Consider the following 13,078-nt stretch of genomic DNA (forward strand, 5'->3'; position numbering starts at 1 on the left):
TCTTCTCAAATCATGAGTCAACTTTTTTGGAAGAGCGAAGAGTTTTGTAGTTAACAGGGGTTGGCAAACCGCGGCTTGGGAGCCACATACGGCTCTATGGAGGTATAATTGCGGTTCTTCAGGTCTGGTCGTCAGGTTCTGTGGGAAACCAGTTGCGTCTCTTTGGAATTCCTCTGGCGATTTCTATTGCAGTTGGCTCGCCCCGCCAGTCCTCAAAAGTTTCCCGAACTCTGGTTTAGTATTTTGGAATTCACAATTTCACTTGCCTACGTTTTACGGAAACGTACACAATATTGGCAAGTTCATTGAAACCCAAAAATAAACTGTATCCGTTCGTAGAAGTATAATGTAAACTTTGAGCAAAAACTTTTCACTACACTCACTGAACACAATAGTGGATAAATTATATCCAGGTCACATTGCATTAAAAATAAACGTTCATACACTTATGACACATGTGGCTTTTATGTAACCAAGGCATCCAAAAGCGATTAACAAAACTTCACTCCCGAAATATCACGTATCCTTTATGGGCGAACGTAACGGGTATGGGACGTCCGCTCTCTTCCCGCGTTGGACACAGACTGCCTTTGATGTTAAAATACATTCAAACTTGGAACTGGCCATCTAGATCTGGACCGTTCAGAAATCCCATTCCATTCTCGTTCTAAATTTGAAATGTCCCAGGAGATTCCACATTGTTTATGAGACGAGAGAAATATATTGACAGACCGTGGGTGGTATTTACGTGTGTCAGTGACGAATATGGGAACTTTAGGTTCTTTATCGGGTTGTGTGGGAATTGATATATTTTTCTTGTAAAAGCTTTTATAGATAACGGCGATAACCTAATTCTTCATAAGCCGCTTAACCAAGCTTGCACGTGGACTGTTATTGCTAGGTATAGATTTCTGCAAAACGATTTTAAATAAACTTGATTGGTAGGTATTACATTGTTTTACGTTTTGTAAGCACAAGAATGTTACTTTAAGTTAACATGTTCTCATTTGTTTCATGTTTAAAATACATAAAATAAACAGAAACGTTTAAAACGGTATGAGGAAGCTAATTTTCCTTCCTTAATCGCCCATGAAGTTGCGTTTAACGTTTCTTTCAACTATAAATTCTTTCATTATTCATATTAATTTACCGTGTCGAGTGGTTGCATCACAAGTAAATATAAACATGACATTTCAGAATATAACTTTGTGACGCCTGCCAAAGTATGCCGGCTTCACGGCATCCAAAATATGTGCAATGTTTTTTTATCGTGGCCCGTTAATTCAAAATACCTAATTTAAACACTTAAACCATTTTCAATTCAAAGAAAACTTATATCGACCGGGATATGAACCGTGATATCAATATAAGTCTAGTGAAACTAACCGTGAATCATTCAAAAAGATTCGATTCTATTATGTTTGTCAGTGTGTGTGCCTGTGCAATGTAATCACAATCAATACAAATCAATCATGAACTTCAGAATTGCTATATTTCAATTTGATACTTTTTTGTATCTTGTCAACGAAAAGATTCTCGACTTTCGACACACGACTTAAGTGTCAAAATTGTTTGTATTTTGATTTGCTACCATTTTGCTACATATACAACGGCACCGGCTCGGCTGCCGCGAGTTGGTCCCTATAAATAGTAACACAGATCCTTCTTTTATTTATTTAGATGCCGGTAGGTCATTAGCGGTCTTAGAAATCCCCGTAGTATTTTGTGGTTTGGAGAATCTAGGGGGGTCTGGGTGATTAATAAGATCATCTGTGGAACTATTTACGTCAATACTGGAGTAAGTTAGATTAAATGTTATATGGTGAGTGGAAATGGTAGTAAACGTACCTACATAGTACTGTGAAGTCATGATTATGACACTGAAAGAGACGCGCTGAAGGTCTGTCGGTCTAAGCCAACTCTGCAGCAAGTTTTAGCACAGAGCGTATCATAAAGTCAAATGTCTATGAAATTATGAGATTATGACGTTTAAAATAACACTTCCACGCTTTGTGCATGCTATCAAACTCGCTGCAGAGTTAGATTGGACCGATCCTAACCATCAAATTGGCACGAAGCTACGAATCTATCGGCACGGGCTGTATCTGGGTCGGTCTGTGACCCGCCGAGTGTTCAAGAATGATCTCAGTCTTGCTCGTTTTGATGACTTGTAACGAGGCACATTGTGGGGAAACTTTCATACATTCGTTTTCATTGAACTTGATTGTAAATAAGATGTCTTGTGACTTTTGATAAGTCACATCCAACTGATCCAACCCCTTGGATCTTTGGAAGTATCCTTATACTTATAAATTTATAATTATAAGTTATTAATATATCAACATTATTGTCATGCTCTGAAAGTGGCTTATTGTTTATTTATGTGCTTAGGGCCATCTATACAACAACTCCAAGAAATTCCAATTTTAAACCTTATTGTTCTCATTTTTCATTCTTCAAACCAATAACGCAATATATTTCTCAATTATGTAGGTACAAAGGGTCCATAAAATCGCGGGCCCTTTTAGGTCCTCCATAAACGAGCGCAATGATTTACACTTCAGGTCTTGAGTCATTCGTTGAGTCGAGTCATCGTGTTGTGGTATTAAACAACACTTTAAGCTGACCCATGGTGGGGCTTATGCTATTGCAATAAGATTCACAATTTGTCAGTTAACAGCGCGGAGGATTGTACTGGTCGGCATGCTTCATTTTATTGATTGGCAATAATCCCATTAGGTATGTCAAATCAAAATAGCGTATTTAGAGCGACAGAAATATGCTCGCAATTTGCGAACTTCGATTGTCGCGGTTATAACCCAGGTGTTCCATGCTAAACCGTATATTTAAGCATGTGGTATGGCGATGGTTCATAGTTTTAAATAATAGGCCAAAACAAACTGACTTTAAAAAACATCTTCCCTTTACCCTCCTGGCCTTCTACCCTAAGGTGAAACTAGGTGGAATTTAAACCAAAACACTCCATACCTACTAAAAGGTATTCGCCGAGTAATATCATAAAAGGATTTGAAGCCCTAAAGGGCTCATTTAGACGGCGCGCGAACTAGCATGCGATTTTAGTTACATTGCGGATCATTGAGGTTACAACAATTCAGCCGACCGATCAAATAACGCAATGTAATGAAACTCGCATGCGAGTTTTCGCACCATCTAAATGAGCTCTAAGGCTTACCGGGGCCGTAATGGTCCGCTTGCGCACCATATTCGGAACCGAACGGTTACCAAAAGAAGTGTGCCATGACTAACGACCTAACGATATGCTTTTGAAGATTTAGATCGGAAGCGATCAAATTTTGCGGTCATCTTTAGCTTTGTTCAGTCATCAGATATATCGGAGCAGCCAAAGTGCTCACAAATATCTGAACTATCCTTTATTGCCAAGGCGTATATCTGATGGCGACTGTCCTTTTCACTAGTCCGGTGGCGTTTGTGGTGAAGATATGGAATTATATGAAATCCGATGCCAGTAAAGTAAGGTATTCCCTCAATGTCGCAAACGCTACAAACACTGGTCTGTTGATAATTCATGGCTTAAAATTGCAGTGCCAAACTAAAATCTGGCTCCTGGCTGGAGGAAAATCTAAAGGAACATTTATGAAATATTCGAACGTGACATTTATGTACCTAATAATGCTCCAAAAAATCTCTAGAACACTGGGCGGTGTGCATGCCGATAGATGCGTCAGCGCTCTCATCTTCGTGCCAATTTGATGGGTACTTAGCACTAACGAAAACAGGATAGATCTGAAGAAATATAGCCAGAGAACTGTGATACTACCGGAATGCCGCGAAGAAACAATTGAGATCCAGCGAGGTATACTCTATGTATTCATATGCTTTTTGGAGTAGTGGCCTCTCCAAACGTCACCGATAATCGCATGCGGTTTGCAGTACATTGATTGCGGCATTTAAGGCCTGTGCACACCGGCTGCGTGTGCGTGACGTGCACTGTTGGATGTTGGAGCCGCACACGCACACGTCACGCAAGCGGTGTGCCGTCTCTCATACGCGCGCGCACGTCACAAGTTCCTTATGAGAGACGACACACCGCTTGCGTGACGTGTGCGTGCGCGTCTCCAACATTTTAGCGCACGTGCACGTCTACCTACATGCAGCCGGTGTGCACAGGCCTTTAGTCTTGCTAAATGCTAAGTGCTCCTACTTAGCCAGCAATTATCAACGTCCATAGAAGCCTTAAGATTAACAAGTAATTTTTCAAGGGATTTTCTTTAAATTCTAAACAATAATGACTGTGTTGAACAGTTACAGGCATTTATAGTTTTCTGAAACAGGGATGATTGGTTCCGCAGCTGTTGGACAGTCGCCATCAGATATATCGGAGCGACCAAGGTGCTCACAAATATCTGAACACGCCTCTATTGTCAAGGCATTAGAGTCGTGTTCAGATATTTTTGAGCACCTCGGCCGCTCCCATATATCTGATCGCGACTGGACCAGAGTGCGGGTTCATTGACCGGCTGAGTCATAAAGCCCAGGTATAAAACTTGGTATTTGCCGGTGTTTCTACGTACTCGCAATTATTGGTTGGACGGGTCGTTTATTACTGTAAAATTAAGGCCCTGTAAGTAGAAACAATGGCGCTTTGAAACATACATACGATAGTAATATCGCTAGAATAATTTATTAAGACATTGAGTGCCGAAAACCCGACTATCGGGTATTTTATGATTTCGTTCCCAGGCCGGACGACCCGATAGTCGGGATCATGGCCCTACAGCTTTATATGACCAAAATGTTTGTGGCCTGGCGCGGATGTCTTGTTTGACTGGGTGGCAATGAATGTGTTAACTGTAGTAACAATCGTAGTGATAGTAATTAAACTAATTAATTAATTATGTCGTGATAGCATTTATGACCTCATCAACAGTGTTGATTCAACACAGTCAATATATCCGTCAAAGATTACGGTTATTACCAAGTGAATAAAACAGGTTGGATAAGAAATATTGACACGATACCCAAAGACAGATTGACTGGGAAGACGTTTATCTTTAAAAACGTTTAGTTAAGGGGCCCACTATGACCGCCGGACGACAGCAGCCTGTCAGTTAGAACAAAAAGTTGAAATTTCCGAACAACTGACAGGCTGATATAGACCGGCGGACTGATAATCAGTGGGCCCGGGCCCCTTTAAGGAGCTGGGAACAAATATTTGAAACTTTGCAGAAATACCCAGTGGTAACCAGACCGGAGAAAGTATGTATGACGCTGAAACTGGTATGGTGGGAGGAATGTTCCGCAAATGTCAATATGCAGAGCGGTATAAGTAAATCGCTTTATGTACAGTCACCTGCAATAATATGTGACATCGCTCTTAAGGCTCTACAAATAAGATCGTGTCAGATATTTTTGCGGCTTTCATTGTGTAACATATTATTCCAAGTGACTGCACCTATGTACTTATTATAACGCGGTAACTGATGGATGTTATTTCTAACTTTACCTAAGATAGCATTTTTCAAACACGAAGAGTACGGTGAACGGGTGTCATCTCCGTATAATTTATAACCTTAAAACGCCATATCTCGCAAAATTGTACTGACTGATATGACATCTGTTAGCGTACCCTTCCTGTTTGAAAGATAAAGTCGCACGCGTCCGCGCCAGTTAGCGTTGCTCATATATTATGTACTAGCGACCTACCGGCTTCGCACGGGTTAACAAATTATACACAAACCTTCCTCAAGAATCACTCTATCGAAAGGTGAAAACCGCATAAAAATCCCTTCAGTAGTTTTTGAGTTTATCGCGAATATACAAACACACAGACAGACGCGGCGGGGGACTTTGTTTTATAAGGTGTAGAGACTGTTTTTCATTAACCCGCTCAGCGGCTCGTGCAACCGCGCCATCTAGCGGACGCCCTAAAGATAGTTAAGTATAATTAGGACTAAATAAAGATGTCAATACACCTTAAAGATGTTGGCTATACCATTTAGTACTATAGCTGCCTCATTTCAAAACACCGTGACCTCTCAACCTGACCCCACTACTGTTTGTGCAGCCGAATGGGGTTAAAGGTCATGTTTGACATGTCTCCGAAACTAATGAAAGTTCTCCCGAGCTTTTCAATTCCGTAGACCAGGTACTTGTTGAAATAGGTTCGGGGGATCCCGCAAGGTAAATTAGGGCCTGGGTTTTATTGTCCGTAAAACTACGAATACTATTAGGTACTATTTAAAGTAACCGTCGTAGACAGATATATAAGACGTACAAAATCGGGCTCATTTCGCCGCTGTCTGATAAATAAGACAAAAGTTCGTGTAATTTCGTACCCCCCGGCGACACGACACGCTCGATGACGGTATATTCTATGGCGGTTAAAAGGTTAAAGATATTAGACAAAGATTTTTTGAAACTAATATTACCTAACATGGTTTAACTAATTTACCACTAAGTATACTCGTAGTAAAAACTTGGTAATAATCAATATTTTTTTTAATTAGCACTGCATGATTTTCATTTTATGGACTTTATACAAGTATATACCTGAACAATTTCAATTCCTGATATTAATCAGTACTTATACATATATTTATTTCCTGTTAGTTTCGGGTCAGGCTGTAAAAAAAATAACAAAATACGTTCTCATACACTCATGGTACACCATTTTATTTTGCTAAAATAACTGAGGTGCTACCGCTGTTCGGGGTTCCATTAATATCTCCGTTACAACCGCGAAAACCGAAATTCGCAAATTGCGGGGATCTTTCTCTTTTACTCCAATTAAGGCGTAATTAGAGTGACAGAGAAAAATGACCGCAATTTGCGAACTTCGATTTTTGCGGTTATAGCCCTGCTCATCAATAGGCAAAATTTAAATGACTAAAGTCCTTATCAGACGGATGTCCGTCCGTAAGATATGCCCAGCTGGCATTATCGGACCTTACATTACAACGACGTTTTGGTACCTTGTCGCAGTTAGTTGCACGAGACCTTCGAAACATTTTGTTTTAATACGTTAGTTAGACAGGGTAATAAAATATTTAGCTTCGAGTTCAAATTTATGTAGGTGGGCTAAGTACTTGCATAGATTAGAACAGCGTAGAGGATTCACACTAGGAATTATCATCTGCCTGATTATTGCTTATCCAGAATGCGTACATTCCTACAGGTTAATACGAAAATGAAACACGCGAGAGAGGTATTATTATTTTGATCTTTCGTTCGATTCAGAGTCACATTTTCGTAAAGAAACAATGTACGTTGCAGTGGCGTTTCTTTTCCAGTTAATCTGGCAAAAAGTAACTTATGTATTGGATTATTTTAAATGTCGTAAGGGACATTTTGTCGTATGTCCCTTACGACATTTGAAATTTCCACCGTCGATATAGTTGAGTGGCTATCAGATATCTCGGAGAGGCCGAGGTTCTCAAAAATATCTAAACGTCTTGGAAACAGCCTATTCGAAAATGGAAAAGATTGAGAAAAAATTACTATGTTATATATAAGTAGGGAGTAAAATGATCAAGCTGTTTTAATCTGTGGCCATCATTTAAATTAAATCATACCCTCGGAATTCAAGTATTACGTCACGACTATTGTCTGTTAAATAATGGGGGACATTCAAAACAAACATGGCGCGGTTCATTGTGACATGAGACATGAGATTAATCCTTATCATGACAACAATACAAGTATAAAATGTACAAGCTTTTTTTGTCATTAAGTAAACTCGAAATTTTTGGAAGCTCATTACCGTAGATTTTGTCTCACGGGCAATAAAAAATAATCAATAATCCACCAACCAAAGTTCAGAAATTAATCTGTCTGTACTAATTGCACTTATTAAGTTACATTATTGAATCACATGTCATTTGATAGAGTGGTTTCAAGTATTACTAAAATACCAGATTCAGTGAGAGGTGAGTTGCAATTCAAACAGACTATGTTTTTACACTATAGTCTAGTTCAGTGATGGGGTACAGCCTGCGGGCCAGCTCCGGCCCGCAAAAGGATCTTATCCAGCCTGCTGAATGCCCTTCGAAATAATTAGTAAGTAAAACTGACAGCCACATGTGCAGAGCGTGCAGGGAAGAAGAGGAAACAACAAAACATATTCTCCTAGACTTCAAACAGTTAGAAGTTAAAAGTATACAGGAACATACCTAGGGTATCCGTGTACATTGAAGGAGGCATAGAAACCTGAAGACCTTGCTAGGTGGAGGAGCTGGGGTGGTTAGAGTAGGGCTGCCTCGTTTCACGCAAAATAGACAGTGGTTGTCGATTTGCGGAAAATTCCCAGGATAACTAGCTTACTATACAGGTATATGGTCCTTGAAATAATAAAAATGCATTTTTGCTGCAGTTCTGAGGCTTTGCCCTATGAGGAAAGTTTGCCCACCCGTGGTCTATTTCATTAGGACTAAATCAATGTAAAGAAACAAGATGTGTTTAATCATATGACTTCCAGTTGAGCTCCATATTGGTGATGGCATCTCTAGAATGTATTTTGTTTTTTGCTCATTCATGTTGTTTAAAGTGTAATTATTGGTAGCTTATTATGCAAATATACAGTAAATTAATGTAAGAGTGTGCAGAATTGCAGATAATGAGGAAATAAAATTCAAATGTTGATACTGGCTAAATTGCCATAATGGCCAGAAGCCATTTTTATTGTTTTGAAGTTAATTGCTTGACACACTCATGTAAGAATCCAGTTGATTTAAGTTTTTTTTTGTATGGACTTGAGGGATTTTAACTATAATACTTAGGCACTAGAGTCTGTGCGGAAAGAGAAGAAACATGGAATGCATGGGGCTCAATATATTCCACAACTGTTCTCTTTCCGGACAGACTCTATAAGATGTAAGTGGGAAATATTAATGGGTAGCCAACAAAACAACTGCCTGAAATTAAGTTACAATAAAAAGGAGACATATTATAACCATGAATCTAGTATAACTGGATTGGGCATGAGTGGTGGGGATAACTGACAGAACGGGATAGTCTTATGTATCTTTCAGTAGGAATAGCAGCGAAAGCGCTATTATTGTTTGTCCTTGTCACAGTCTCACATCTTGTTTTATTCCCCACCGTAAATTGACCATCGTGATTGGTCGAATTCATTTGTTGCCCACCATAACAAAATGATTGGTTGAGTTTATATGTTTTGTCCCTCATGGAGGCACGCGTAGACCACTTCTATAGAATGCTACCTTCTATGATTATAACTCAATGTGGCTGTATACATATAATGCCCCTGAAAAAAAAAAAGAAAAAAAAAGGTACTAGATTATGTTGTCATTTAGACAATGTCATTTTAGATGTCTATTGGTATGGGTTATTTTGATACAAGTTAATATTTTTATATATCGTACATCTTAATGTGTAACAAGATTTTTTTTTAATTGTGTACCTCCACTTACGGTCTTACCCAAAATTGAGGGTCAGTAGGTACCGTTATTGGGGTTGGGTTGACCGCATTAACAGTCAAAATTAACGTTTCCATCCATGAAATTACCGGTCCTGCTAAGTGAGTGTTTGTGGTTGGTTATTATAAATTAATAATGATTTTAAATACATTCTATTCTTACCTCTTTGATGACATTTCCGCCGTCATTTTTGCTGGAGCACTTTTTCAGTCACAATAATGAAATAAACAAACTTAAGTCCATTATCTATTACGTTAACACTGAAACATAAAAGTTCGTTTCACTGTTCATCGAAAAATGCTGTATTATTATGGGAAAACCAAAAAAAATCGAGACCTCTATGCACTTTGTGCATCGCATGGAATCTGTCAAATCGACACAGAGAACGATTCGTTTTACGGTATAATGTTTATCGTTTAGTCAACGTTTCACTATGGCGGTTATATGCAATTTTCTACAAAAACTAAAAGTTTTTTAATAATAATAAGTTTTTTTCCTATTCCACTGTAATTTTATTACAGTTGATTATATTTACGCGTTCATAATATTTTACACGAGCATTATCGTAAGCGTTAAATTTCTGAAACGGAACGTTCTATCTTCCTTCAGCGGTTGCTACGGCAACTTCGTATTGATAACAACTCATGGCCAATGGCCGTGTCCAAAATTTCTGTGTTTACTGTCATTGTGTCAACTTGTAAATGTAATGTGTCCGGTAAAGAAATCGCTTTATCGATCAAACATTTATAGTTAACAGTGCCCTAAATGTGAAGTTGCAGTACCGCGGCAGAGATGTTTAAAAACACATTTCAGTCCGGTTTCCTCTCGATTCTTTACAGTATTGGCAGCAAACCTCTGCAGATATGGGACAAGAAGGTGCGAAATGGGCACATAAAGAGGATTACGGACAACGACATTCAAAGTCTGGTGCTAGAAATTGTCGGGACCAACGTTAGCACCACGTATATAACATGTCCTGCAGACCCGAAGAAGACGCTCGGCATCAAGCTACCATTCTTAGTTATGATTATTAAGAACCTGAAAAAGTACTTTACTTTCGAAGTCCAGGTAAGGTGGACACAGTACTAGTGGAATACCGTCCTGCTGACGGTCTTTACGAGGAAAAGTTAGGTTATGAGCCATGTAAATTAGCTCAAATAATTTTAAGGTTAGTTTTTACCGCCATTTTATAATTCTTTGTTGTTACAGGTTTTGGACGACAAAAATGTACGACGAAGGTTCAGAGCAAGTAATTATCAGTCAACTACTCGAGTGAAACCATTCATTTGCACCATGCCGATGCGTCTTGATGAGGGCTGGAACCAAATTCAATTTAACCTGGCCGATTTCACCCGGAGAGCTTATGGAACTAATTATGTAGAAACCCTCAGGGTCCAGATACATGCAAACTGTAGAATAAGGAGAGTTTACTTCTCCGATAGATTGTACTCTGAGGATGAGCTACCGGCAGAGTTCAAACTGTTCCTTCCCATACAGAATAAGGCAAAAGCAACAGTAGCTACCTAATCAACAAATCTAATAGAAACTAATGGTCATTACTTTAGTAAAATATACCCTTAAGTGAATTTTTTTTGTATAATGAATGACACTAAAGATTTTTGTATGTTGCACTGTCCACTTATTTGATATGCAACATTTTCTTGTAACTGTGTGAGAAATATAAAAGCACATCAATAACAGGTATTTCATTTAGTCCCAAATTGTATTAGATTGGAGTTGCTAACGTAAATGCTCCATTTATAGCTCGTTTACCGGCTACCTGCGAAATCTGCCGGTGGTGCCGGTCATGTGCCGGTATACTCTGGCTATTTGCGCAACGCAACAATAAATCTACTCAAACGCGCGCGCCGCGCGTGACGTGACAAATGCGTGACAACAAATGTGACAGTTCTGACTACAGATAAGAAAATACTCATGCTGGTTATGGAGTAATTTAAACGAGGGCATGTCATGAGTGGTGGGGATAACTGACAGAACGGGATAGTCTTATGTATCTTTCACTAGGAGTAGCAGAGAAAGCGCTATTACTGTTTGTCTTTGTCAGTGTCTCATATTTTTTTATTCCCCACCGTAGTTTATGGTGGGATACAAACAATGCGTAAACGTCAAATTGGTGTGAAACATATGAACAGTGCAAAGATTATCAGGAAAAATATTGAAATCAGTGTTTCGTGTGCATGTAGTAGTACTTAATAATTCAACAAATATGGTGAATTGCTCAGTTTTGCGCTGTACAAGTGACTGCCGGCAAAAACAGGACAACGTAACATTTCACAGGTAAATACAGTATTTTATACTTCGGTCACATTATCATGCTTAGTAACAGCATCCTACAATCTATATCAATTAAAATCTGAGTAGAAAAAGCATTTACAGTAAATAATAACTCGGGTAAAATAATTAACCTATAAATATTTCCTGATACATTAACCGACCAAATTACGTACGCATATTGACAGTAAGCCGTCACCCTTTTAATAACGTGTATTCAATTTAGTCGCATTGCTATTATTGGAGGGATACCAGCCCGTGATGCATACAATTACCCCAAAATTCGGGTATTTTGTATTTTAATAACATTTTTATAAATAATTTTGCTGTAGAACTGGACATATACGAACAATAAAATTGAACTGTGTTTAAATTAGAATGTAAATTATATTTATTTAAGCATTACGGATTCTTTCTAACGTTATAGGGGGTTTTGCCACGACTCAGAGAATCTAATTCTATGATATGCTGCAGGCACTAATTCTTAATTTTGCAATAAGAGTGACAGATTACAAAATGAATATTTCGTTTATTACCTCCAGATTTCCACAAGATGCAGGCACGCGTGCTAAATGGATTTTAGCAACCGGAAGGAGAAACTGGGCACCGACGCAAAACTGGCAGATATGCTCAAAGCATATTACGAAAACCTACCTTTTCTATTTCTTCCTGTGGCACACAGTATGCTAAAAATTCTTTCTTTAGGCGTACTTGTAATATGTATAATGAATCGCTTAATGATATAGACATTTTTGTTCATAGTTTGTCCGTTTTCAAAAACAAAGATATTTTATAATATTTAAAACCTTCGCGTTTTGAACACATATTAACTCACATTTATAGACGGGTCTAACGCGAAATTTATTCAATTACCTTTATATACCGACGTTTCGACACAGGTTTCACTGGTCGAAACGTCGGTATATAAAGGTAATTGAATAAATTTCGCGTTAGACCCGTCTATAAATCAAAGATATTTTGTTTACTAGTAATTGAAAAATCGTTTCAAGTGAATATTTTGCATTGTTTTCTTACTTTATTTGCGTGTTGTACTCAGAACTATACCTACGGGTAATTTATAATTAAGTAACCTATTTACTTTTCATTGTAATAGTCAACTTAGTAACGTATGAAACTTTAGGCCTATTTTTAGTAATTTTTGTAAGACTTATTTGTAAAAGGCTGTTTGTTTTCTAAATAAATTAAAAAAAAAAGAAAATTGGCCCATTGATATTTTATTTATCGCTGCGTCTTACGTAGGCGAACAACTCGCGAACGTGATTAAAATTACCCCAATATTTGATAATATTGGGGTAATTTTTACCTATATGGTATCCCCGGGTTTGTGACGTCATCTATGTCTATCCCTT

At 38.3% G+C, this 13,078-nt stretch overlaps 1 protein-coding gene and 1 long non-coding RNA gene across 3 annotated transcripts in view; both read left to right on the forward strand.

The window, feature by feature from the left end:
* LOC134647428 (uncharacterized) overlaps positions 1–13,078 on the forward strand; it is a 150,255-nt gene that overhangs the window by 5,330 nt on the left and 131,847 nt on the right. The gene's annotated exons all lie outside the window — the stretch shown is intronic.
* LOC134647404 (cilia- and flagella-associated protein 20) lies at positions 9,421–11,002 on the forward strand. 2 transcript variants are annotated; one of them, XM_063501757.1, is made up of 3 exons: positions 9,421–9,530; positions 10,256–10,484; positions 10,626–11,002. In XM_063501757.1, the coding sequence occupies exons 1-3, from the start codon at positions 9,496–9,498 to the stop codon at positions 10,941–10,943; spliced, it is 582 nt and encodes a 193-aa protein (XP_063357827.1). In that variant the 5' UTR covers positions 9,421–9,495; the 3' UTR covers positions 10,944–11,002. The 2 variants fall into 2 exon arrangements, with proteins under 2 accessions (XP_063357827.1, XP_063357826.1); XM_063501756.1 differs by lacking the exon at positions 9,421–9,530 and having other exon boundaries at positions 10,018–10,484; positions 10,626–10,994.

Source organism: Cydia amplana, chromosome 4, assembly GCF_948474715.1.
Source record: "Cydia amplana chromosome 4, ilCydAmpl1.1, whole genome shotgun sequence".
Lineage (NCBI taxonomy): Eukaryota > Metazoa > Arthropoda > Insecta > Lepidoptera > Tortricidae > Cydia > Cydia amplana.